The sequence below is a fragment of the Lynx canadensis genome, chromosome D4 (assembly GCF_007474595.2).
Source record: "Lynx canadensis isolate LIC74 chromosome D4, mLynCan4.pri.v2, whole genome shotgun sequence".
Lineage (NCBI taxonomy): Eukaryota > Metazoa > Chordata > Mammalia > Carnivora > Felidae > Lynx > Lynx canadensis.
The window spans coordinates 32,622,086-32,649,869 of record NC_044315.2 but is presented as its reverse complement, the minus strand read 5'-3'; the positions used below and the strand labels follow the sequence as shown (position 1 = coordinate 32,649,869).

Below are 27,784 nucleotides of genomic sequence, written 5' to 3'. Positions count from 1 at the left end.
GCCAGTGCTCACATGAAACAAAAAACAAAAAACACCCTTCATTCCAAATGTGGTTGCTAATAGAGCACCTATAAAAAAGAAGCTGAGCCTGGGTGGCTCAGTTGGTTAAGCGTCTGACTTCAGCTCAGGACATGATCTCATGGTTCTTGAATTTGAGCCTTGTGTTGGTCTCTGTGCTGACAGCTCAGAGCCTGGAGCTTGCTTCAGATTCTGTGTCTCCCTCTTTCTCTGTCCCTCCTCCCCTCCCTCAGAAATAAATATTTAAAAAAAAAACAGAATCTGGGCTCCTTGATGAGTTGCTGATTTCAAGTTTAGAACAATGAAAATCAAGATGATTTTGCCATTGCTTATTGAAATAAAGCAATGACAGTTTCAAACATACCTGGAAGTGGTTTTAAATAAGGAAAATAAAATCACCTTGAAGAGGCCCCAAATAGTCAAAGTGTGACAGAAGCATCAAGAAGAAAATTACAAGTCAATTGGTACTCGTTGAGTCTATAAAAGGCTATGAACCAAAATGATGTTCAAAGGGTCAAATAATATAAAGCACAGCCAAGCAAAGTACTTACTGATGTGAATTAAATAAATGCTGCCTGATTACAAAAACATAAGCCTATGACCGCCCATCATGGGCCCAAGGGGCACCATATGTTAAAATGCAACATATGGTGAAATATAATTCTGGTCTTCATGTATATCGCATGTATATCAGAACTAACTGGACTAACAGTCATAAGCCAGAGTCAGGAGTAGACTCAGGGAAAATAGGTTTCTAGAACAGTAGAACACTGTGGGGAGATATTGCTTAGGTACCAATCTAGGAACTGAGGCTACCTTCTTCCTCTGGTAGAGTGTGTGGTCTTGTTGACCTTGATTCTGTGTAAGAACCAGGGTGTTTTCATGTTTATAAGCATTTTATTAAATGAAAGGCATGGATAATTAGTTTTCTTGAATGAGTCCCAAATATAAACACCTGTGGTACAGCAATATATTGTTTGCTTCAGATCTGGCAGCACCTAACACACAGGCAACTGCATATGCTCATTAGGGAAATATGGCCAAGGGAAGTTTTGTTATGATAGGTTGCATTCACTTCCACCCTCTCTGGTCAAACCATTTCTGCTACATTTCTATATCCCTGGCTAATTAAGTGGAAATTTACAGTGGGAGTGTGTGTTGGGTCTTTATCAATCCATAATTAACATGAAACACTGAAGATTCATTGTAATTAATGAATTCATATAAAAGTGTGAACTGATTTCCCAAAGGTTTTTTTTTTGTTGTTGTTTTTTTTGCCATTACGTGTTTTCTCAATAACTGATACTGGAAGTAAAATATGCTATACAATATTCTCCTATGATAAGAACTATTCTAGGGTGTAGAATTTAGGAGCTTTGATCATCCATTGTTCCACAAGTTGGTGAGGTCAGAGCTATTTTTGCATACCAAGAGAAGACTTTATTAAGTTAGTTTTGACAGGTATCTTTACCCGACACCACCCAAAGGTTAGTTACATAAGCAGAGATTAACCAGAAGAGCTATCTTGCCCTGAGCCCATCACCAGATCCCGTGCAATGTGGGTCCTGTCCTGAGCCAAGCATAGTGATGGCAGGGAAGAGTTGTCCTGAAGGCTGCCTGAGGAGCTCGTCTGAAGACATGAAGCCTGCGAAAAATAAGTCAGTAAGTGCTGAGCAAGGTCTCAAGTTCTATTACAAAGATGAATGCCAGAATAGGACACGAAGGATGGCTAGAAGGGCAGAATAACAAAAGACAAGACAACTTCCCAGAGCGGGAAGTACCAATACAGAAGCCAACATAACCACTACTTTCCATTATCCACACCAATAACACAACCTGGAAATAAGATGCACATGCAAAATATCTAACACACCCTTGACATAAAGTTGCTCAATAAATACTAGTTCTCTTTCTTTCCTCTAATTCCAGGCGTTAGAATTAGAGAATTATTTCAACAAATTTATATCAAGCAGCTTCCATGGATGGCCAAATGCTAGTTAAAGAGACAAAATATTAATTAAACCTAGTTAAATAATCTAGTTAAAAATAATTTAGTTAAAATAATATTGAATAAAATAATACACAAAATACTAGGGAAAAATTGACCACTAAGATGTTTTCTCTATAAAAGTTCTTCTTCTTTGGATAGGTATCTGTCTCCATGTTAATAGTTACAACTTAGAAAACTATGAAAGAAACAAATTTCTCAAATGTCATGTTTTCCAAGAGGAGGAGAGGATATTGAGATAAGAATGGTGTACCTCATATAAGATACCTAAGGTACCTGGGTGGCTCAGTCGGTTAAGTGTCCGACTCTTGATTTTGACTCAGGTAATGATCTCATGGTTCCTGAGTTTGAGCCCCACACTGGGCTCTGCACTGACAGTGCTGAGCCTAGTTGGGATTTTCTCTCTCCCTGTCTCTCTGTCCCACTCATGCACTCTCTCTATCTCTCTCTCTCTCAAAATAAATAAACTTGAAGAAAAATACCTTGTTTGACCCCTAACTATATGGTCAACTAATCTTTGACAAGCAGGAAATAGCCAATGGAAAAAAGACAATGTTGGGAAACACTGAATGGCAAAAAATGGTGCTGGGAAAACTGGACGGCAACATGCAAAAGAATGAAACTGGACCGCTTTCTTACACCAAACACAAAAATAAATTCAAAATGGATGTAATACCCAAATTTGAGACAGGAAAAGATCAAAATCCTACGGTAGAACACAGGCAGCAACCTCTTTGACCTTGCCCACAGGAACTTCTTACTAGAAATGTTGCCAGAGGCAAGGGAAACAAAAGCAAAAATGAACTATTGGGACTTCATCAAAATAAAAAGCTTCTGCACAGTGAAGGAAACAATCAACAAAACTAAAAGGCAGCCTATGGAATAAGAGAAGATATTTGCAAATGATATATCTGATAAAAGGTTAGTATCCAAAATCTATAAAGAACATAGCAAACTCAACACCCAAAAAACAAATAATCTAGTTAAGAAATGGGCAGAAGAATGAACAGACTTCTCCAGAGAAGACATACAGATGGCTAACAGACACAGGAAAGATGCTCAACATCAGTCATCATCAGGAAAATACAAATCAAAACCATGATGAGATACCACTTCACTCCTGCCAGAATAGCTAAAATTAACAATACAAGAAACAACAGGTGTTGGCGAGGGCGTAGAGAAAGGGAAACCCTCTTGTATTGATGGTGGGAATACAAACTGGTGCAGCCACTCTTGAGAACAGTATGGAGATTCCTTAAAAAGTTAAAAATAAACTACCCTACGATCCAGCAATTGTACTACTAGGTATTTACCCAAAGGATATAAAAATACAGGTTTAAGGAGTACATGCACCTGATGTTTATAGCATCTTTATCAACAATAGCAAAGCTATGGAGAGAGCCCAAATATTATCCATCAATTGATGAATGGATAAAGAAGATGTGTACACACACACACACACACACACCATTGAATATTACTCAGACATCAAAAAGAATGAAATCTTGTCATTTGCAAGGATGTTGATGGAGCTAGAGTGTATTATGCTAAGCAAAAGATGTCAGAGAAAGACAAATACCATATGATTTCACTCATATGTTGAATTTAAGAAACAAATGGATGAATATATGGGAGGGATAAAAGAGAGAGGTAAACAAACCATGGAGGGAGGTGGGTGGGGGTTGGGTTAGATGAGTAATGGGTATTAAGGAGGGCACTTGTTACAAGAAACACTGGGTGTTGTATATAAGTGATGAATTATTGAATTATACTCCTAAGTCCAATATTGCACTGTATGTTAATTAACTAGAATTTAAATACAAAATTGAAAAATAACAAAAAAAAAGGCCTTATTCACTGCCATGAACTAATACATAAAGTGCCAGTGATTTTAGTGTTTCTACACTGCATGTATGGAATATTCTAATCCAACATGAAGGTTTATTGAAGTAAGTTGCCTCAAAAAAAAAGATCTGTGCATGCCATCTTTCTCACATCCATTACCCTCCATTACTCAGGTGTCTCTTCCATTGGACACCTGTCTAGTTTACTCAGGTGTAAGGAGACAGACCCTATGGTAGTTGTACTTTGCAGGAAGTATATAATTTATGAGTAGTTCATTGTTTGCTTTGGAGAAGGAATATGTTCAAGGATGCCAGTTTCAAAACCATTTTACTATTTATTGTGTTCTTTGGTTTTTCCTTTTCCTTATCAAACATTTGTGCAAGATCTACATAAGTAGGTTAGGAATACATCCAATGGAACCTTCTGAAATATAGCCAGAAAATAGGTCACACTAAATCATAGCAAAGGTGGGTGGTCAAGTACCACAACACTACAACAGAAACACATGTGCAGACACAGACACACACACACACACACACACACACACACACACACACACACATACACACACACACACGAATGAAATCTTACATTTGAAAGACAGCAGGTGCCAGTCAAAAAGTATGCTCGACAAAAACACTGAAAAATATATACTAAACTTTAGATTAAAATAACTGGGATTAGCTGTGCACTTTATATAATGTATTCATAGCTTTAAGACTTTGTAAGCTGCCTATTTTTTCAAATACCACCTTTTCAATTAAAAGGGTGCTTACTTCTAATGGAAGAATTCATTACAATAAATCAGATGAGATTTTTGCACTCTTATCCAGAGTGATTTTATGCTCAAAAGCTCAATAACATTGAAAAAACTATTATATTTAAGACATTTTTGGGGCGCTTGGGTGGCGCAGTCGGTTAAGCGTCCGACTTCAGCCAGGTCACGATCTCGCGGTCCGTGAGTTCGAGCCCCGCGTCAGGCTCTGGGCTGATGGCTCGGAGCCTGGAGCCTGTTTCCAACTCTGTGTCTCCCTTTCTCTCTGCCCCTCCCCCGTTCATGCTCTGTCTCTCTCTGTCCCAAAAATAAATAAAAAACGTTGAAAAAAAATTAAAAAAAAATGTTTAAAAAAAAAAGACATTTTTGGCATTAAAGGAAGGGTAAAGTTGCCTTAAAACAGTCCTTTTTGGTTCAAAAAGCAAATAATTGGGAGAAAAAAATAAAGGAAACAAAAACCCTAAAATGAGTAAAAATGTAGACTCTATTGAAGGAACTGCAGCTTTATACTTCATTTCACTGAAACTAAATAGGCATCCTCTGTTCTGTAGAATGACTGGATTAGGCTGCCAAGTTAGCCTGAATTTTATTTACAGTTTTCACTGCTATGATTCAGCAATTGTCCATTACTCTCAAATAATCAAGGTATGGTGGAAAATATAGCCACATTATGGTTCCAGCTCTTGAGAGCACAACCCCTGGCATATGCAATTTACACAAAGAGAAATACTGGAATGAATTTGAACTTTTGTATGCTTGAAAACTAAAGCATATTCAATGTAAACAGGGACAATTCACAATGCTCTGAACCAAATTACCAGATTCCATGAATTCCTTCTGGTTAGTTGTCAAACATTTTGGGGAAGAATCCATACTTGAAGTCCAAATGAAGAATAAGGGATAAGTAATAGCTACCAGAAATATATTTTGGAAATGTAGTATTCACAGTACTTCCTGCCAGAGAACTTCTCAAGGCAATTTAGAAATGCTAAAATGTTACCTTCATAAGGAAAAACTCATTTAATGTAAATTATATGATGTTTTCCTCACATTTGACAAAGTGTACCAAACTTAAAGTCAATCTATAGAGGAGAGTAGATGTTCTTTTTGGTCATCATTTATGAAACAAACAGTAATATAAACATGACTGAACCACACATCACAGTTAAGAGGAATGAAGTCCTGATTAAACATCTGGATCTCTTTAATAGCAACTTCAATATAATCATCAGTAACCACAGAGCTTTGGAATATTAGAATAAGAATGTGTGATCCCAAGCAAAGCTTTAGATGAACACCTCTAGCTCCATTCAGGGTTTGGAGTTGGGAATTCAACAAATAATAGAGTATGAGCTGAAAAAGCACTGACATTCCAGCACCTGTTGCTCATTAACTGAATCCACTTGGACAAGGAATTATACCTTTTGGCACTTAGGTTGCTTATCCTTGAAGCAGGGATAATACTACTCATGTGGCCTCATTCACACAGAATTGTAGCACCAAAGCCAGCAGCAGCACAGCAGTAGTAAAAGAGAAAGTAATAATATGGCTTTCATTTTCTGAGTGTTTATTCTGTGCCATGGACTAAAAACAACATGGTGAGCATAGGCATGCCATCATTTGTAGACAAGGAAGCTGAGGCTTAGAGGGCAAAACTTGCACAAGGTTGCATATGTGCTGCTGGCAGAATCCAAGTGTGAACACAAACTACTCTGACTCTGGAGGTCATGATCTGATTCACATCTCAAATCCATTCCCATGTGTCATCTAATGAGGTATTGATGGTACACTGTAAATGGCAAAGCACCACAGTAATGCAATGTGTTATTACTGCCATTTTTTGAAGTTTTTAAAATGTATTTTCTTCTGAATATATAATACTATTCTTAGCAAGAGCCCATTAATTCAAGAAATTAAGGAAAAAGCATGAATGAATATGCAACTTGTCACCTAAAACATGGAAAATAAGTTTAAAATAGAGGTGACGGTGGTGTCATTTCGTACATTTGTACATTCACACACATCCGCACAAAGTCTCAACCCACAAACATCAAGTATCTCTCAAAATGCCAATGGAAGTTGCTGGAATCATTAAAAATCCAGGAGATTTGTTGTGTATGGGTCATGACTCCCCAAGTCCATACTGACACCCTGGCAGTCTGCTCACAGAAGGTTATTAGAGACATAGGACAAGCATGTTAGGCTGCAAATAGTCAGTGGCCAAGCCTCCCAGGGATAACAAAGGGCAGCAAGTTAGCAAAGCTGAAGCTTTAGCCTCCTTGTTGGCAGCAAAAAACAATTACAGGGAACTGGAAAAGTAACAAAGGCATATCAACCATCTCCACACTGTCCTAGTTTTTCTAAGCACTTAAAACAGACAAAAGATTCCATTTACCAAGGACAGGTAAACTAATTTATAGTTAAATTCACACGCTATTTACTTGCAAACACTCTTTTCCCAGAAATAGGTTCAGTCCTGAGTGAAATAGAAAAAAACAGAAAAAAGTGACCTCTATACTTCCCTTCTACATTTCTCCTTTTCTGAAATTGTCCTCATTCCTCCTAGGGCCTCCACATGCTATACCTAGCTGATCCCATCACAGACAACAAGGACCCAAATGTTTATGACCACCTCCATTCTCCCTTTACTGTGTTACTGCTCTTTGTTTCTTCCAGAAGAGATGAAATAAAACCCAAAGGCCAGAATGTACAGGTACATGGATTAAACACTGCATGTTTTCAAGTGGTACTTTCACATCATTCCCTTCTCAGAAGTGATCTCACCTTCATCCTGGATATGTGCAGTGCACAATCTATACAGCCATACTCAGTTAGACCTACATACAGATCCAAAATCAGAACAGGCATAAAGAATTTTATTCATTCATCTGTTCATTCACTTATTCAACTCAATAAATAATTATTGTATCTAGCATGTGCCAGACACTGATGGGTCCTGGGCAAATACAAGTAAATAATAATGTACAATCCCTGCCCTCAAGGAACTCATAGTCTAGACATGTCAACAATAAGTAACATTACAGAGTAGAGCATGCTAGCCATGGGACAGGAGGGAATTCTTATGCAGTCCTGGCATCAGGGAAGGAAAGGAGGGCCTTACCACATTTGGGTTGACCTTATGTCGAAAGCATGTGATGTTCACCACGTATGGCCAATCATCAGGCTCCATCAGCACCCCAGCAGCATGAGCACATGTGACATGGAAGGAGGCTGGGCAACGGCCATAGGAACACTGGATGCAGGCTCCAGAGACCTTCTTGACCCGGTGTCTGCAGAAGATGCATTTCTGTAGGGTGAAAATGAAGAATATCAATTCAAACTCTGTAACTCAGCTTATTTCCACACTTCAGAGGATAATAGCTATTAGAGATGCAGAAAACTGATTACATCAACAAGTCCTGGCCCTCCAGGGGCCCTAGTGGTGAGAGCAACTGTGAAAATATAAGTCATGTACTTCTAATGAAACGCACTGCTATGGTCACATACTACCAAACACATGTTGAAACATCTGTGGTTAAGAAAGCCAAAGCCTTTTGCATATGCTTCTCCAGTCACAGTGAGGAAAAGCCCCCAGGGTGCTCCTATAAATCACCCATGAATGCTTAAGTTACCTCCCTTTTACCTCCTGCATGGCAGGACTTTTGGTACATCAAGAGATAGAATATGGGTTTGGAATACAGGTACCTACTCTCCTAAGTTAGATGAAGTCTTCAGAAATATCCAAAATAGCACACAGATGGTCTAATTTTTCTATTTACAAGGAACTGTGTTAAATGGTCCAATGTGGAAAATAGGGGCTCAAGTGCTTAATAATACACATCTGAACCCTACATGACTGACACAAAAATATGCTTCCCAAAGTAAGAAAGTTGAAAATCACCCCAAAGGACATGATTTTGTTGAGTATTCATAGCTGACTATGCCTGAAGAGATAATGAAAATAAAAACAGCAATCTAAAAAACTACCACAGTCTAAAAATTAAATCACATACAGTTGGCCCTAGACATTATTAGTATATTTGTTATGAAAGATGAGAAAAATCAAACAGCTTCACTATATGTACAATTAGTAAATACTTAAGGACTAGAAACAGTGGGTGTAGAATAAGGTTCAGAAAGCAGAAGAAACAGAATGATCTAAAAGCTTGACTTTTCATTCCTATGGATAAAAACGGTCTGCAATCTGATCAAATGCTGGTGTGCTCTTTTATAGGAACATTTTCCTTCCTGGGACAGGAACGGTACTTAAACTCAATGTCTTTTGGGGATTGTAATATTTTATCACAGACGTTAAGAATCAATGTGCACTTAACTTTTCACTCTTCTTTGCCTTCACATCCGATCAGCAACTTCAGTCTTACAGATTCTGTACCTTAATCTTGCTCTGATCTTTCCCTATCCATCTATATCAACTGCCACTGCCTCTGCTCGTGGTACCCAGCATAGGAGTGTCCTCCTAACCGGTCTTTTATTTCATTCCACTTCAATCATCCTCCCCAGGAAAAGGCCAGTGATCTCTTTACAACATAAATCTAAGGTCAGCCCCCTGCTTAAAATGTCCTTCAATGGCTTCTCCTTATCTCCAAAATATTCCAGAAAAAAAGGAACAGCATGAGATGGAAGAGGAAACCTTAGAAAAGGCTCTTATGGTCCATATAAGCAGTCTTATTTCTCACTAGTCCCCATAGGGGCTCTACACTTCAGGCATTTATCTGATCTCCCTATACATCTAGATTCAATATACAATGAAGCATTTTTAAAGTGGGGGTTAAGAATGTGGCTTAGCTGATTTAAAAACTACACGCAAACACACAGAACTGAAACAAGATCCATTATAATCTGAATAAAAGCATTATTTAATATCTTGATGTCTTGGCAATTCTTGTTATCAGTTTCAATACATTCTTGGTAATTCTTGGTAGTATTTTTTTAATACTTATTTTTGAGAGAGTAAGGGGGAGAGGGAGACAGAGAAAGAGTGAGAGAGAGAGAGAGAGAGAGAGAGAGAGAAGGGGAGCGGCAGAGAGATACAGGGAGACACAGAATCTGAAGCAGGCTCCAGGCTCTGAGCTGTCAGCACAGAGCCCAATGCAGGGCTCAAAATCACGAACTGTGAGATCATGACCTAAGCTGAAGTCGGACCCTTAACCGACTGAGTCACCCAGATGCCCTGTTATTTTGGAATCTTTTTGCCAATTCCAATCTTTTGAAATGTGATGGCAGATATAATAGCAAAAATTCATAATAGGAGCCCCAGGCATAATCAATCTTTTAAGAGCCTAATCATACTACCTAGATGTCAGCGTTTGAGTAAGTTCAGATAATGACAGATATGAAAGGAGAAACTGTTTCTTATTTTCCTAATTAAATAGGATTTTTTAAGAGTAGGAAAGAGTATTGTGATTTAGCTAATTAACGAATTGGTAACTCCAGCCTCTTCCATCATTAGCTTCCTCATTAAACAGAGACCTTCCAGAAAAGGTGAAGGAGGAGTGCATGGGTGGCTCAGTCGAACATCTGACTCTCGATTTCAGTTCAGGTCATAATCCCAGGGTCATGGGACCAAGCCCCATGTCAGGCTCTGTACTGAATGTGGAGCCTGCTTGGGACTCTGTCTCTCCCTCTGCTCCTCCCCCCACTTGCACACATGCACACACAATCTTTCTCTCTCTCTCAAAAAGTTTTTTAGGGGCACCTAAGTGGCTCAGTCAGGTGAGCATCAAACTTCACCTCAGATCATGATCTCACAGTTTATGAGTTTGAGCCTTCATTGGGCTCTCTGCTGTCAGCATGGAGCCTGCTTTGGATTCCACTTTGGATCCTCTGTCTCCCTCTCTCTCTGCCCCTCCCCTGCTCTCTATCTCTCTCTCTCTCTCTCTCTCAAAAAAAAAAAAAAAAGAAAAAAGAAAAAGAAACAAAAAGTTTTTTTAAAAGGCAAAGGAAACAGAGATAATACACTTAATCCCAGTGAGGATTCAATCCTTGGAATCTAATAAGGGAAGGGCCCTCTTTTCCCCCAGAGGCAGTCATCTCTAAGGATACAACTTTATCCTTTGCAAAATCAATCTAACTTCAGACTAGTATAATTTGATGCTTTGGAAGATGTTTATTCATAGAGTTGGAAAGTTTGACTTAAACATCAAGTAGGTTCTTGAGGAGATAAATACATAAAACCAAGTAGGGAGCCATTCTGTATCTTATAGTATAGCCTATGTTACATTTCCAAACCCCATTTTCACTTGCTGACTACTAAACCAGTTATTCTGTACCCTGGATGAAATGTCTATGGCAATCTGACACCTACACAATGTCTTAGCTACAGAATTTAATTCAGCAGGGCAAAGACAAGGACAAACAGATACTTCTTAAGAAATGTTACAGTGGAATAAGCACTATGAAAGAAGTAGAGACAAAGTGCTATGTGGAACCAGAATGACTGTGCAATGAGTCATGCTTGGAGGCAAGACAGGGAAGAAGGCCTTCAGGAAACACATTGCTGATTGGATCAAGATGGTAGAGTCAGCCTGTGTTACAAACTTCCCAGCTTCAACCCCTAAGTAAAGATAAAGGAAAAAGAGTGAAACCCTAATAGTACTGACTATCAAGAAAAGGTGTAACTAACCCCAGGGAGCAAATCCCCAGAAAACAGTAGATATCTCTGAGGAGACAGTTCTGGTAAGGCCAGTGCCAAGAGTGGAAGCAAACACCTAAAAGACAAGCTACCCACTGTCAGACCAGCCCATGGCCCATCCTGCCCCAATTATCATCAGCAGGTGAGGTCATCCTATCTGATCTGAATCTGAGTCCTGTGATCTGACCCATCATTCACCAACAAGACAAGTAGATTTTCATTTGGGCTGAGAAAAGAAAAAGTACACCCACGATGTGCAACCAAAATACAATCAGACATTTTAAAAACCAGAAACATTTGAAGGAAAACAAAAATAAATGAGAGGTGCTATGATTATTACCAAATAGAAGAATATCTGACCTAAGGAGTCAGGTAAGTGAAAGCAGATGAGTTTAAAAGAGGTACAGTACAGATATGATACAGGATTCCAAAATATATCCCATCAATTAAAAAAAAAATGAACAACTACATAGCTCTAAGACATTCAAAATATCATTGTTAAAAAGAATCAAGATGGAGTGCCTGGGTGACGCAGTAGGTTAAGCGTCCAAACTCTTGATTTCAGCTCAGGTCATGATCTCACAGTTATGGTTCAAGCCCCACGTCAGGCTCCACACTGACAGCACAGAGCCTGCTTGGAATTCTCTCTCTCCCTCTGCCCCTCCCCTACTCATGCTCGCTCTCTCTCTCTCAAAATAAATAAACATTAAGAAAAAGAAGAATCAAGGCCCGAGGCGGAGGGTGGCGGCAGGCAGGCAGACAGGCAGGCAGGCTGGCAGGTCATGGGTGAAGCGCGGCACCCGCTGGGCTTGGGACTTGTGGAGCAGGCTCTTGAGGCTCCCAGCTGCAGCCACTGGCCTCTACGGCCATACCACCCTGAACACCGCCAGGTCGCCTCTGATCTCGGAAGCTAAGCAGGGCCGGGCCCTGGTTAGTACTTGGATGGGAGAACCACCTGGGAATACCAGGTGCTGTAGGCTTTTGCCTTTGGCCTCCCTTGGCCTCTCCTTTGGGCCTCCACCCCCGTCCCTCTTTCCCCAGGGAGCGCGGCTCCTGGGACCAAACACACCCCAGCCACTGCTCCCTCAGCCCCTCCCCGGCGGCCAGCAAAGCGGCCTGGCCAGGCCCCGCCCCGCCCAGCCCGCACACCCCACCCCACTTCACAAGGGGCACGCTCCCCGCACCCGGCCAAATCCCACTGCACCGGCTGGAAGCCACACCCAAGCTTTGCACCTTTCCTGACACACCACCCACACCCGCACCCGCACCCGCATGGAGGGGGGGTGTGGTGCGGGTGGGACGGGGGGGGGGGGGGGGGGGGGGGGTGGCGCCTGGGGGCTGGAGGGTGGGGGCTGGGTGGGTGGATTAAAAAAGAAAAAGAAGACTCAAGAGGTATGGATTACATCCCAAATTAGCAAACTGGAAGATGGAGCCTATAGAACAGAGAAGAAAATATCAAAATAAGTAAAATAGAACACAAATGCTAACAGTTTGGTAAAATCCAGATATTCTATTATCTTTCCAAAGGCATTTTAGAGGAATAAAACAGACAAAATAACAGAAATTTTTTCCAGACCTGAAAAAAAAGCCCAACAGGTAGAATCAAGTAAAAAAAACAAAAAAACAAAAAAACAAAAAAAAGAAAAAAGAATCACCTAAACACATCTTAGACTTCAAAATAAAAAGAGAAAATCCCAAAATCTTCCAGAAAGAAAGAGAAAAATAAGATTACCATCAGATCTCTAATTTGCAAAAGTGAATGTTAAAAGACCTTTGAAAGCAATGTCTTTGGTTTCTGGAAGAAAATTAAATTTGGTCTATAGTCAGCCTAGTTATCATTCAAATGTGAGGGCAAACATAGGAATTTTTCCTTCTTCTTTCATAAACAAGGATCAGAAGTAAGTGTGAAGTGAAGAACAACCAAAATGCTAAATATGTAGATAAGTCTAAATGAATACTGACTTTATGCACAATAATAGTAATGTCTTCTGGGTTTCAAATATAGAGAACATGAACAGATGACAACTAAAGCATATAAGAAAGAAACGGTAAAAGTGACATTTAAAATGTCTAAGGTCTGAGTTGTTTGGGACAAGGGTGAAAGTACCAATTAAACTTATAGGTGTGAAAAACGAAACAGAATAAGGAAAAATAATAAATTCAAACAAAGGCATGAAAGGAAGGAAACAGAAGCAGCACAGACAGGAGTAAAGGGAAAGCATATTGTAATCTGGCAGAACTGAACTCAAATATGCCAGTATGTTATGTGTAAACAGACTAAACTTTATAGTCCATGGGTAGCAAACTCTTTCTTACAGTGCCAGATAATAAATATTTTAGGCTTGTGTAGTATATAGTCCCAATTGCAACCACTCAATTCTGCCATTGTAGCACAAAAGCAGCCATGGATAATCTGCAAATGATGAGTGTCATTGTGTTCCAGTAAAACTTTATATACAAACAATAAACACATACCTTAGGTTTGCTGACCCCTGCTTTGGCCATAGCACATATTTGAAGATAGTAGGCTGAGAAATGCATACAGTTAGTATTTTAAAAGTAGCCACTCTAGCAGCAGAGGGATCAAGGTGGAAAAACTGTAGAAGCCCCAGAAAAACTGAGGCACAGGATAATGAGGCCTTGGTTTCTGGAAACAGCTATTAGGAGAAAGGTAAACTTTGAGTTTTTTACTCTTGTACCCTTTGTTGATAGAGGTTCTAGGTGTTCCTCTGAATAGAGCTCCTCACTTAAGATCAGGGTTGAACACACCAGCATTCTTCTCGAAGCTAGAACAAGCAATCCTAAAATTCACATGGAACCACCAAAAGGCCCCGAATAGCCAAAGTAATTTTGAAGAAGGACCAAGCAGGAGGCATCACAATCCCAGACTTTAGCCTCTACTACCAAAGCTGTAATCATCAAGACAGCAGGGTATTGGCACAAAAACAGACACATAGACCAATGGAATAGAATAGAAACCCAGAACTAGACCCACAAAAGTATGGCCAACTAATCTTTGACAAAGCAGGAAAGAATATCCAGTGGAAAAAGACAGTCTCTTTAACAAATGGTGCTGGAGAACCAGACAGCAACATGCAGAAGGTTGAACTAGACCACTTTCTCACACCATTCACAAAAATAAACTCAAAATGGATAAAGGACCTGAATGTGAGACAGGAAACCATCAAAACCTAGAGGAGAAAGCAGGAAAAGACCTCTCTGACCTCAGCCGTAGCAATTTCTTACTTGACACAATCCCCAAAGGCAAGGGAATTAAAAGCAAAAATGAACTATTGGTACCTCATGAAGATAAAAAGCTTCTGCACAGCAAAGGAAACAACCAACAAAACTAAAAGGCAACCAACGGAATGGGAAAAGATATTTGCAAATGACATATCGGACAAAGGGCTAATATCCAAAATCTATAAAGAGCTCACCAAACTCCACACCCAAAAAACAAATAATCCAGTGAAGAAATGGGCAGAAAACATGAATAGACACTTCTCTAAAGAAGGCATCTGGATGGCCAACAGGCACATGAAAAGATGCTCAACGTCGCTCCTCATCAGGGAAATACAAGTCAAAACCACACTAGATATAACCTCCACGCCAGTCAGAGTGGCCACAAATGAACAAATCAGGAGACTATAGATGCTGGAGAGGATGTGGAGAAATGGGAACCCTCTTGCACTGTTGGTGGGAATGCAAATTGGTGCAGCCACTCTGGAAAACATGTGGGGGTTCCTCAAAATTTAAAAATAGACCTACCCTATGACCCAGCAATAGTACTGCTAGGAATTACCCAAGGGATACAGGAGTACTGATGCATAGGGGCACTTGTACCCCAATGTTTATAGCAGCACTCTCAACGATAGCCAAATTATGGAAAGAGCCTAAATGTCCGTCAAACTGATGAACGGATAAAGAAATTGTGGTTTATATACACAGTGGAGTACTATTGTGGCAATGAGAAAGAATGAAATATGGCCCTTTGTAGTAACGTGGATGGAAGTGGAGAGTGTTATGCTAAGTGAAATAAGCCATACAGAGAAAGACAGATACCATATGTTTTCACTCTTAGGTGGATCCTGAGAAACTTAACAGGAACATATGGGGGAGGGGAAGGAAAAAAACAAAAAGAGAGAGTGGGAGAGAGCCAAGCATAAGACTCTTAAAAAATGAGAACAAACTGAGGGCTGATGGGGGGTGTGAGGGAGAGGAGGGTGGGTGATGGGTATTTAAGAGGGCATCTTTGACAATAAATTTGACAATAATTTGACAATAAATTTGACAATAAATTCCATATATTAAAAAAAAAAAAAGATTAGGGTTGAACAGTCTGTCCCTTGGGGGAAAGAACCTCGCTAGCAGTGGATGGGGTAGAGGCAAAGTAATTCTGGAGGGACAGGGATAGAAGGGAGCTTATGAATGGCAAGGCAAGATTATAGGCATTTGAAAGCAGAGAAAGATTTAGAAAGACAGGGCCATTCTTCCTGCAGGTCTCAGAGGTGTCAGTGTCCCTCTGGGAAAGGGATGAGGAACCAACTGGTGGATGACAATTAATGAAGGAAGATTTGAGAAGTCAAAATACAGGCAGCCCAGAGGATCATTGTTTTTGGTGCTTTAGAACAAAGTTGAGGAGGGGCTGCCCTCCAGGCAGGCCAACCACAGCAGGAAAATGCTAGCACAGATGACACTAGAGAGATTTTAAAGTGTCATTTTCCTTGAGAGGACACTTGGGATGTAACAGCTACTCAGTGAAGGTTTTGCTCAATTAAACTGAATCCAAACAAGTAGATTAGGATGAAGCTATGGACCTGCTCACCCTTTTTTCCTTAACAGTCAAAAAAAAAAAAAAAAAAAAAAAAAGGCCTTCATTATAGAAGTATGCCACAGAGACATTAGAGCAGGTCACAGGGAGACCTGCTTAATACAGATTGCTGGATCCACCCCCAGAGTTTCAGTGTGTCTGGCTAGGGCCACCAAATTTGCATTTCTAACAAGTTCCCAGTGGTGCTGATGTTGCTGATCCAGGGATCACACTTTTAGAACCATGGGTTGAGGGGTTAAGGGTTTTAAGGATGTTGATTATTCTGAGCCTCTTAGGATAAGCAATTCAGGAAGTACAATGATTTTTCATCTATTCTTCTATGTCAAGGGCTTAGAGAATCCTCGAGCGAGTATGATTTATAGAGCACTGTACTTTCTTGGGGGACTGGATTTCCATACTTATTCCAAATGGCATAGGCCATTAAGGCTCCTAATGGATTGAGGAATTAATGAGTATCTGGCAATGAAGCTTTGTGTATCATTAGATTCCTTGAGCACAAAGGGCATCAAGAAATGATGAGCTGTGAAGGAGTGGAAGTTCAAAGCACATCCATTGCCTTTTTTTCCCTTTTAATATGATTTGTAGTATGATTTTATTGTTGTTTTGCCAATTTAGTGATTGTTTTTCCTTCCTAATATAGGCAGGTAATTCCCAAACAGGCACAATGCTTTTAATTAGTGTTTCCTATCAGGACAACTAACAAGCTAATGATAATGATATAGTAGCTAATTCCCTTTTCCTTTTGCTCTCCAAAGATGCTTTTTCCAAGCACTACACAGACTCACACCACTCACACCACGCAGAAATGTCTGACCTCAGCCATCTAAGCATGTTACAAACAGAAGACACTGTGGTACAGTAAAACTCAATTCTGAATACTCATGCATCAGCTCATAAGTCCTCTGTCTCCCCACCCTCCTCACGAAAGTTATTTCTACACTTCAAGTTCAGAGCATTAAAAATATATGGTTCATGATGTCAAGTGTGTTGCATTAATCTTATTTATGATATGTATCAGAAGCCATTTATCTCATTGCTTTTTGTTCCGTGAGATTCACCATGCAAAAAATGAGAAGCTAAGAAAAAGTCAAGAAGCAGGATAAAGAGGAAGGCAGAGGAATGAGCTCAGTCAGGCCAAGAGGACACAGCTAGAAAAATGGGCAGAGGTGGTAGGGATCAGATCAAAGTATGCACTTATTTCAAACAAGGCTAGAGAGTCATTGTTGACCCTGAGAAATTTAAAGAAGCACAAAAGAATTCTAGAACTGGAAAGGCCATAGTAGTTCATACATAAACTGACAAATTAACAAATGACTCTTGAAAAGTACTATGTCAACAGCCCAGTCACACTTTTTATTTTAGATCAGAAGATACACCACAGAGAAGCTCATCAAATAGGAATCCGTCTGGAAGCACCTTTTAACCCCAGCACCAGAACACTGCCTGCACACAGCAGGTGTATAATACACACTGATTAAATGAATTATTGTTTCCTTATTATAGATCATGTGTTAATCCATTCTTTTGGCCATTTCAATACTTATTAAATATCTTCCATATAAAAGGTACTTTGCTAAATGTGAAAGGAGATATAAAAGTGAAAAAGATATAATCTGTGTATTCAAGGAGCTCAATCTGGCATACAAAAATAGCTGTAACAAAAGCTTTGCAGTGGTCATCACAATAAGCAAGATGAAGTGCTACTGGATTTGGAAGGAGAGAGGGCTGGAGAACCAAGGTGAGGCCAACATGTGGCCTCAGTTGGTCACTTCCCCCACCCCCAGCACTTCCACCATCCTTCTCTCACTGAGGGGAAAGACAGGAGGACCTTCATGACAGCCATTTGAGGGACACCACATACAGGACAAGACAGCAGGTATGATTCTGCTTGAATGGCTCAGGTCATGTGGCAGCAGAGCTCAGGCAAGTGACCTGTGCACCTCTCTGAACTGAGGGCACAAGTCACCAAGTCCAGGCACTGTCGGGTCAGTTCCATCAGGCTGGCTCTGGAGAACTTGTAATAAAGTAAAAATAGGATTTCTCCAAAGTCAGAAGTTTCCTATAACTAATTTCTTGGAGTTTAGAGACAACGTGCAGTGCTTTCTTACCAGGTCAGACACTGCCTTGGAGAGTGTTGGGGACGTTCTGTACATCAACCGAGCCTGCAGCAGCAGGGATACAGGGTTTGCCACATGGTTCAGAGAAGCTGCCAGCAGGGTTTTAGAAAACTAGGGAGGCTAGCAAAAGCAGGTGGTGCTCGCCTTGGAAGGACCAGCAGGTGTTAGCCAGTGCATGTGCAGTAGCATGGGAAAGAGGAAGGAAAGAGGATAGATGTAACAAAGCTCAGAGATGGAAAAACAGGCAAAATTAACTGAAGTGTGAGCAAAGCTAAGGGATGAAAGGCTAGAAAGGCAAGCTCTCAGAAGGTCTTAGACGGTACCTGACACAAACCTCACCTTCTCTTGCCAAGATGAGAGACTGAGGAAGGTTTAGTAGTGTTGGTTTATTTTAGATGGAAAACAGAACTGCTATTTTATTAGTTTTCTGAGTGACTTAGGTTTAAACCCAGGCAACCAAGCAATTCCCAAACCAGCCCATCCAGAAAATCAGAACAACCTTTGGCTAAGAATGCTTGTTGGTCAGGTACGTCTCTTTGCTTGTCCATCTTTTGCTTCTCAGGGGTTGGACAAATTCTACTCATCTTCTTACCAAAGGCACCTGGCACAGTTTACAAAGTATCTGGGAAGTATGCTGACCAAAGACCACACTTCTGCCTTCCCTACACAGACAGGATTTCATAGTATTTGGAAGCCCGGACTGGGAAGTCAGAGAGATGTGGTTTTGACTCTCGTTCTGCACAGGTACAACACAAGGGCAAGTCACAGGAGGGGTGGGGGAAAGGGGCCTGAACACACATAAGTGAAGAGAAGGTCCTGGGGGAAACAGGCTAGCCTCTGAATGCTTCCTGCCCTTCTTTCCTATCCTCCCTAAACATAAAACAGCTTCCCCTCTGCACTTACTACCTGGGCTGCACAGAAAAACCCAGACATAAAAGCAGCATTTGCAAATAAATTAAAGGCAACATCACAATCTCTTGTTGAAATAGGCACTTCACTGATAGTATATAGCAGCATTTGCTGAATCACAAAATAGGCAATGTTATCTATGTTGGGAAAAATCAATCACTTATCATTTCTACTTCTCTAACAGCCTGTTTGGATTCCACCCTTCATTTCAAGTTTATTTCAAATTTAAAGGGCAAAGGGGGCATACAATTACAGCATACAGAGAGCTTTAGAACAAATCTTATTCCGAGTACTTATTAAGTGTCACTAAACATCTTTCAGCCGATGGGAGGGAAAAGCAAGCCTCCTAAATCACAAAATAAACATTCTCTAAGTACTTTTGTATTTGCATTTTTATTTCTTTTTATGTTAATATTAAAGAGCACCTGTTTCCTAGAGGAAATTTCATTATTTGAAATTATTGTTTACAAGAGATCAAACAGGAATTCTTACTCCCCTTGAATAAAGCATTTAATTGAACTCAAAATTACTGAATTATTTACTTAATTTTTTTTAAAACCCTCTGTTCTTTTTGGTACAAGTAAGCCCTGCTAAAGTTACTGAGGGTGCTCTCCACCCAATTAATAAAAAACAACCCAGATTTGTAAATTACTTGTAACTTAGGAGGATTTCTAAACTCATTTTCTTTAGATCTCTCTGAATTAAGGTTGGAAATGATAATATTTTAATCATTTAATTCTCAGTGTTAAATTTAAAAAGAAACAATTTTCCTGTTTCACACAACTTTGGAAGGCTGGCTTACAAAGCTTTCCACTGCTCCAAGGGCAGCCCCCACCCTCTGCTCCTGGCCAAAGAAAATTTATTTATTATGAATATCAGGTATGATTTGCTATTGGCATTATCAAATCAAGGACTATAAAACATTTTCTATTTATTTCTGGCCTTGAGCCTGACGTTCTAAAGATATTTGACCAAAAAATGAATAAATCAAAGACAGAGACCGTAGCAGTATTTGTTTTGAGACAGTGCAAACATCCAATCTCATGAAAGACTGCAGTATTGTTTTGTTCAATGTTTTTTTTTTTTTTTTAGAGAGGTGCATATAGTTTCTTAAATCTCTGTTTTCTGTAAATTTATTGCATTCATTGGTGAAATCTGGGTTGGAAGAGTAAAAACATTTCCCATTCGTCAGTCTGCAATGAGGGAACTAGGTTGTGTGAGTCAGGTTCTAAGCACCTCTCTCATATCCAACTTCCCACATGCGTTTTTTAGCAGTTTAAATAAACAATTATATGCACTCCTACTGCATATGTTTATCTCAGTGAATGGTACTTATTCAGATGGTTGGGAAAAGGAAACATCCAGAAGCCTCATCAGTTTTTGCTGAAGGCTCTACAAGCTGCTGTCCTGGGACATGCCTCCTGCTTTGAGCACCAGAGCTGTCCCAAGACTCCTGCATACATCTGACCCTTATTACAGACTGTCACTTATGAAGTACTTGGTCTGTGGCCTGCCCCAAACCCTTTGCCTCTTGTCCTTCGATTATGCCAGCCTTATACCACATCGAGAAAATTTACGCTTACATTATAATGCCCTGGCAACGTATGCCCGAACAACTCTGAGGAAGCAGTGATGAAAAGCTATAAAGTTAATGCGATGCAGATATGTCCCATGTGACTTTTCAGAGGAAGAACCTCTCCAGTAGAGATGACTGTGGTCCTGCAAAGAGCTGACTGAAGGTGTGAACAATCCAGAGCCTATCCTATCTTCTGCGGCCTCCATCCTACTGCCTTTCCTGTTCAGGTTTCTACAACAGTAGCTTCAGGAGAAAAATCACCCAACAGTGAGCTTGAGGATTTATCTTCTAGATAAGACAAATTATCTTTCTCAGTTTCAGAAGTGACAAAAGGCAGTAAAACAGGCTCTCGTCAAAGGTTTAGGACTGAATCCTAATGCTGTCCCCCAATGAGGCCCTGAATTTGCATTACCAATCAGGGATATTACTTCTGGATTATTTAGGTAGACTTCCTTGAAGAACAGTGGAATGATCTATTCGTGGGTAATTTCTCCAAGCTTAGTTACCACATCGGTCAAGTAAAGATGACAGTAGCAACTATCCCTCATGAGAGTGTTCTCAGTGTTAAAGAAATACATACATAAAAGTTTGTACAGTACCTAAGACACAATAATACTAAGCAATGCTGGCCCATCTGTTCCAAAACTTTAACCACTCCTCAACACTAGCCCAACTCCTCACATTCTAGAAACGCTGAGCTTCTTCCTTCACCCAGGTAATAGAGATCAGCAGGCATGAAATTCCCCACCTGTCCTGCCCTCCCCTCCACCTTCAGATCCACAATTTCAAAATATTATGCTCACAATTACTCAGAATTAGGGTGACGATGGCTTTGTCACATCTTGTTATTTAATGCTTTGGTAGTAAAGCATGTGTTACCATATCACAAGCTAATTTTAAAACTATTTTAATAAGTGCACTTAAATATAATTGTCTCCTATGTAATCCTGTATATTTTATTTTAAAAACTTAAAAACATTTTCTGAAAGAGATCCATAGGCTTTACTAAAAATACTGCCAAAGGAGTCCATGGAACAGAAGAGTTAAGAACTCCTGACACAGAACTATTAAAAATGTCCATAGTCCACTGTGGACACCGTGATTACAACCATGCACACAAATGAACAGAGATTTCAATGAAGAACATCATGTTTAGGTCAGTGGAATTCTGGGTTTTCTTTTTCTCCTCTAAGGTTGTTGCTTTATTGTTTTTACAATAATATTAAAAAAAAGGATAGGGCATAAACCATGATATCTTTAGACCTATTTTTTCCTCTCCTATCATTTCAGGATCAGAAGTGGCCAACTTACTCCCACAGTGAACCAAAGGCACCATGTACTACCCTCTGTTTCCCTGTCTTTGCAACTAGCCATGAACAGGTCACAAAAAGGTGTACAGCTGCAACAGAGGAGTAAGTCAATTCCAAAATTGCAGATTTTCTTCATGAAAATGATAATGCCTTATCTACATTGTATACAACATTTTTCTTTCGTGAAAAATTGGCTGATCAACTTCAAACTGATGTTAGACCAACCCAGCAATGAACTCTTCAGCCAAAGGGTGGGAACATTAACTTCTTTTAAAAGTTCATTTCAATTAAAAGTAAATATTTTTTGGATGCTAGGCCACATCTTAATTATCCTTGGCATGGCTCTTATAATGAGCTTTTCATTCTCCCTCTATTTCTTAATGGATTTCTCAATATTTAAAAATTCCATTTCTGTGAGATCCTTCCAAACAGAACAGTGAATTACCCAAGCAGATGTGTGAAAGAACGTGTTCATACTTTAAGAGACATTTACTGCTTATACTATGGCTCGTTGGCAATCATAAAACTGAAGTGTGGTCTTCTATCATTCACATTACTTTTTTAAAAGATGAAGACAACCCAGTTTATCCTGGAATGCACACACTTCTATTTCTGTCATGTGTATGCTTGTGTAGAAAGAGAGTCCCTTTGCTCTCTCCATTCCACAAGAGTCCATCAAGCTTCAAGGTAGTAAAATATAAACAGCTTTGGTCTAAGTGTATGTACACATATGTTTTAGTCCTACAACTTCAAGGCCAAAGTAGTACTTTTAAATGGTAAATTAAAAAGAAAAAAACCTTTTTCTTTGGAATCCTCTTCACTGGCCCTGGTAAGATTAATGCAACTGAGGGAATAGAAGAGATCAAGGCCTCGAGATTTTTTTTGTAATAAAGTAAGGGCTGGGGCTCATAATGCTTACTGGTATTTCAGCAATTTTCAGACTAATTCACACCACTTACCTCTACCTGCCAGACTAGAGGCACTGGTAGAGCCTAGAGTATAAGTTCCAGCTTTTCCACTAAGGAGGAGCACTCCTGGGCAAGCACCCCTGTGCCTGCGCCTCAGTTTCTCCAGCTATACTTGGCAGAATCACTGTAGGAATTAATGGGATAAGGGGTACAGAAGTGCCCTCTAAACATAAAAGGTTACAAACACGGCCATTGTTACTATTTTCTTTAAAAGATGAGGGGGGAAAAAGAAATAGAATGTGATAATACATCAGTTCTCTTCAGGGTGCCAAAGCAAAAGGCACCAGTGCTTGGGTATACAACACAAATGGGGCAGAAAATCAAGTTCCACTGTTTATCAGGGGAGTGTACCACCAAGGGACAAAAATGTGTGATTTTTAAACAAATCTTCACAAAGAGTGTAGCAGCATTTGCTGAACCTGTGCAGAGCCCAATGGTAAGACAAGCATCAACAACTCTTCTCAAACTAATCTGCAGCAAGTCTCCTTGATGGACCTGGCCTCACTCAATGTCATGTGATTTTTTCCTGCCAAAATCTTCCCAGCTGTGAGCCAGTATGTTCATTCTTCAATCCTATCTTCCCATTTTGATGGCAAGTGTGATGACTACAGTTTAACTCTTTATCACCAGTGTACATTTTTCAGATTTATTTTTATGAACCAGGAGGAGTGGGGAGAAATCTTACCAGATTCAGGGTCTGCATCCAGAACACTGAAGTATTTACATTTTTTTCCGCTATAGCCACGTTTAGTAAACTAATTTTTAAAGCAGGGTCACTAAAAGCATGTATCTACCTACTTGCATCTATCACTCATCAAAATATAAGAAGCTAGATATTTGGGCTCACAGACTTGTGTTACAGTACAGACAGCATCTATTTCTACTTTCTTCTAGAAGGGAAAAACTCTATCAACGATTTCAAGTTTCTCAGTTACACAAAACAAAACAACATCTACATTATTAGGGTGGAAAAAATATTCTATTCTACTACTAGACTTGTGTAAAGTTTGGCAAAATGTCACACAGTATTTTCCTATTTCTCTCAGGTGGATTCAGACCTCCACTCTGTATTAGGTTAAAGCCATTCCCATGAAAATGACAGACTGTAAGTTTCCACTGAAAACCATCTTCTTCCCAGGGAACAAAGAGTCACCTGTTCAGGTCCACTTGAAATATTCATGAACTCAGCAGAGAGTCAGATTAAAAACAGAGCCCCCAAGCAGTGGAGGCTTTTGGTTTTTCCACCAAGTTTTAGGCTTTTCGATGGTCTTTTCACAACTTGGCTCACCTGTTCATAAAATGGTTCTGTGCCCTACCGGGATTATATATTATCTTGCGAACTTTTACCTAATGAAGAACAGGATATACAATTAATTCTTCCCCTTGCAGGTAAAGTTTAGCTATCAGTAGCCATACATGAGGAATCATGTCAGTGGGTTGCTATGCCTACTACCTCTAAATGACATTGGAGTTACATTAGATATATATCACAGGAAACAAATTCTTACATGAGTCAAATCTATCGGTGGAAAGGGGATACACCACACACCCCAAAGTCATGTAAAAATGGTGCTTTGTTTTGAATGGTCCACTATACTGCACCTTCTGTATAAACATTAAACAGCATCATAAAAAAAATCTAGTCCATTCCAAAGCCATCCCTTTATTTGATCACACCAGACACTAATGCAAAGGAAGCTTAACCCTTCTGAAAACATTTTAAGCCTGATCAAATTAAAAGCAGCACCAGAGGGATTATTATTATTATTTTTTTTTTAGCAAGAACCCACAAGCAATTTACTTGACTACAGGAAAAAATGCAAAGAAATCCTTTATCACAAAATAGCTTCTTAACTCTTTCCACCAATAAACCTTCCATCCATCCAAGAATGCCTATCCTCCCTGCTGATAACAAGCTGTGGAGATAAATATTTATTCTTTTTCTATAAAACCCAAATGATGTTTTCAAATAAAATAAAAATAAAACTACCACATGCCACTGTCAGAAATGGTCCTAGAAGAGGTAAATGTCATTTTAAAGGCTGTGTGTTAAAATATTTAGGAGAAAGAATGTACTTGTCAAAGTTCCCACAGAAAGCTCCAAAGAGGTTATAAGTGCATTTATCAAATTTTCATCTACCTTAAAGCTGACCTACTGGGGAAACCACAGAAAGCCTGGCCTTCTGTTATGAGGGAGTTGGAGGCTTAGAGCTCTGGGCAGTAACAGGGTCACAGTCAAGTACAAGATGAGGCTTGAGACAGATTCTGCAACGACTCCCAGGGAAGGCACCATCACTTGGTGGCAGACTTCAGCATCCTGCTTTAAGCCACGGTTCAAACTAAGGAAGTGAACCCATCTGATGGACCATCAACCTTCCTGGGGAGAATTCTGACCTCTCACATCAAACCTAGCAAAGAAGTACCAACCAAATATTAGCAAAAGAAAGGCCAAGCCAGCAAAATACAGGAAGGATTTTTTTTAAGTCTAATTTAAATAGCTTCCATACCCTACCCTTTGGGAATTATATTCAGTAACTTTTTTTTTAACAAGGAAAATTTGGTTTTAAGGAGCTTATGGGAACATTTAACTTAGACTGGAAAGGTTATTTGCTCAGTGTTAGGCTAAAAGCCAAAATCCACTTTTAGCCAGAGATGATTTTAATATTATACCTCACAAGAGTATTGTCATGTGAGCAGCCAGTGTGATAAGCAGTGTAGTAAAGTTATGACTTCCCCCAAAGACCCATTAAATGTATTATTAAGTAGAAAAAAAGTTCAGAAAATCCAAAAGGAATCCGTCTGTACTATCTCAGAAACAGTAAAAATGGTCTCCAACTTATCACTTCTTTGCTCTGCCTCCTCTACAAATACAAGTAAATACAATGAAGAACTCAATGCTGATGCAAAAGAGGATGAGAATGCCTGACAGCTGTGTGCCACTGCAATGTTCTGAACATAATCTTTCCTTGAAATGTGCAATGAAGGAATCTATGGTGAATTCGAGTGACTGTAAAAAATAATATACATGTGGAAATTCCATGATATTTTTTAAATTACCCAATCCATAATATATGTAAAATTAGAAACGTTATTTTGAAGACAAATAGTAACTTTTTCCAGTTGTAATTTTTATAATTCTAGATTTTAATAACTCCAATATTTTTCTTCTTCCTTTCTGTTTTGGTTTTTAACTCATTCAACTTTTCCCCTTCATTGGTTCTTGAAAATTTTCTCCCACCTCTTCAATTAAAAACAAACAAAAAAAAGAAATGTAATAACTTCATTTAAGTCAAGCAAATGTGCTTTAGAAAGCTCGACCAAATATCGACTTTCTCACCCAATCCTGCAAGAATGTGAAAGCACACTTGCAAAGGAGGTCCAAGCTGCTATGGAAACAACATTCTTTCTTCATAGTAACAATACTCCCGGCTGAGGGCGGCTGGCATGCAGGCACCCAATCCGAGCCCATTGACAGCTTGTAGAGTGGACAGATGAGGCGTGGAAAATATTTTAAATTAGTTCATTTATCTTGTCGAGACACAGGAAACGGCAACAAATTTCTCACATAAAAGAAAAAATAGAGAAAGACAATGCACCCATGGCAATGTGTAGCAAATTTAGTCTATTAAGTCAAACCCTTCAGACTATTTCATACTGCCTAATAATGGCCATATTTCATATCTTGAGGGAATTTTTTATGATCAAAAGATCTAGGAGGATGGCTAGGAATCACTGACTACTTTTCATTATTCGATGGACTCAGATTTTGAAACTCAAATAGTTTCTAAATCAATGGTTTTTGACTGATCCTGGGTAGATCTTGGGTCAATATTAATCCTAATAAGGCTGAAACATTGCAATAAGGAACTGAAAGTTCTCAAAGGGGAGCTCAAAAATGCCACTTAGGATGAGCTATGCAGCGATCATTTATGGATAGTGAACCTCCCCTAAAGTGAATGGACAAAATGGCCTTTGTTCCAGCTCCCCATTCCATGGTGGACACACCAGGAACTTCTGGCTTCTTGGTTTCTTCCCACCTGAGTGTCTGGCACCGCACCACCTGTGCAGTGGTCTGTCACCTCCTGCTTCAGGAGTCCCTCCCAGGAGGAAAGCAAACAAGTGTACACGAGGGAGCCAAACACTAGTACTGAGATCCACTGAGAATCAGGGACTTGGGTGAAACATAAGGTCCCACCCCAGCCCCCAATTCGAATTTCTGATTCATAGTCTGAACAGGGGCTCAGATATCTGTATTGTTCATACACTCCCAAGCCAGAGCTGGAAACCACCGTAGCATCCCAAACCAGCCTCCTTCACAAACCAAAAACAGATAGAATTTTGAAAATCTATATGCTCCTTTGCACAGTTTTAAGTAGACATATAAAATTTCTCATAACTTTAAGTAATTATAAAAGTTATAATTCTTCTGGGGCACCTGGGTGGCTCAGTCGGTTAAGCATCTGACTCTGGCTCAGGTAATGATCTCTCAGTTCGTGAGTTCGAGCCCCATGTCAGGCTCTGTGCTGACAGCTCGGAGCCTGGAGCCTGCTTCAGATTCTGTGTCTCCCACTCTCTCTACCCCTCCCCCATTCATGCTCTATCTCTCTCTGCCTCTCAAAAATAAATAAAAGATTTAAAAAATTTTTTTAATAAATAAACATTAAATTTTTTTAAAGTTATAATTCTTCTGTATTAAATAGTGATGTTTAGAAAAAAAAAACACATCTCTACCCCTCCCATCCATTTAAAAATCATGAAAGAACAGGCGCTTCTTT

At 39.6% G+C, this 27,784-nt stretch overlaps 1 protein-coding gene and 1 pseudogene across 7 annotated transcripts in view; one reads left to right on the top strand and one right to left on the bottom strand.

Moving 5' to 3' along the window:
* Window positions 1–27,784, bottom strand: part of KDM4C (lysine demethylase 4C) — a 437,278-nt gene that overhangs the window by 57,637 nt on the left and 351,857 nt on the right. For 6 of the 7 annotated variants that reach the window (XM_030294144.1, XM_030294145.1, XM_030294143.1 and 3 more), the window contains one exon: window positions 7,768–7,953. In XM_030294144.1, the coding sequence (XP_030150004.1) occupies window positions 7,768–7,953 (186 nt within the window). Of the gene's footprint in view, window positions 1–265; window positions 1,664–7,767; window positions 7,954–27,784 lie in introns of those variants that run through there. The other variant, XM_030294149.1, reaches the window with a different exon arrangement.
* Window positions 12,157–12,278, top strand: LOC115500165 (annotated as a pseudogene).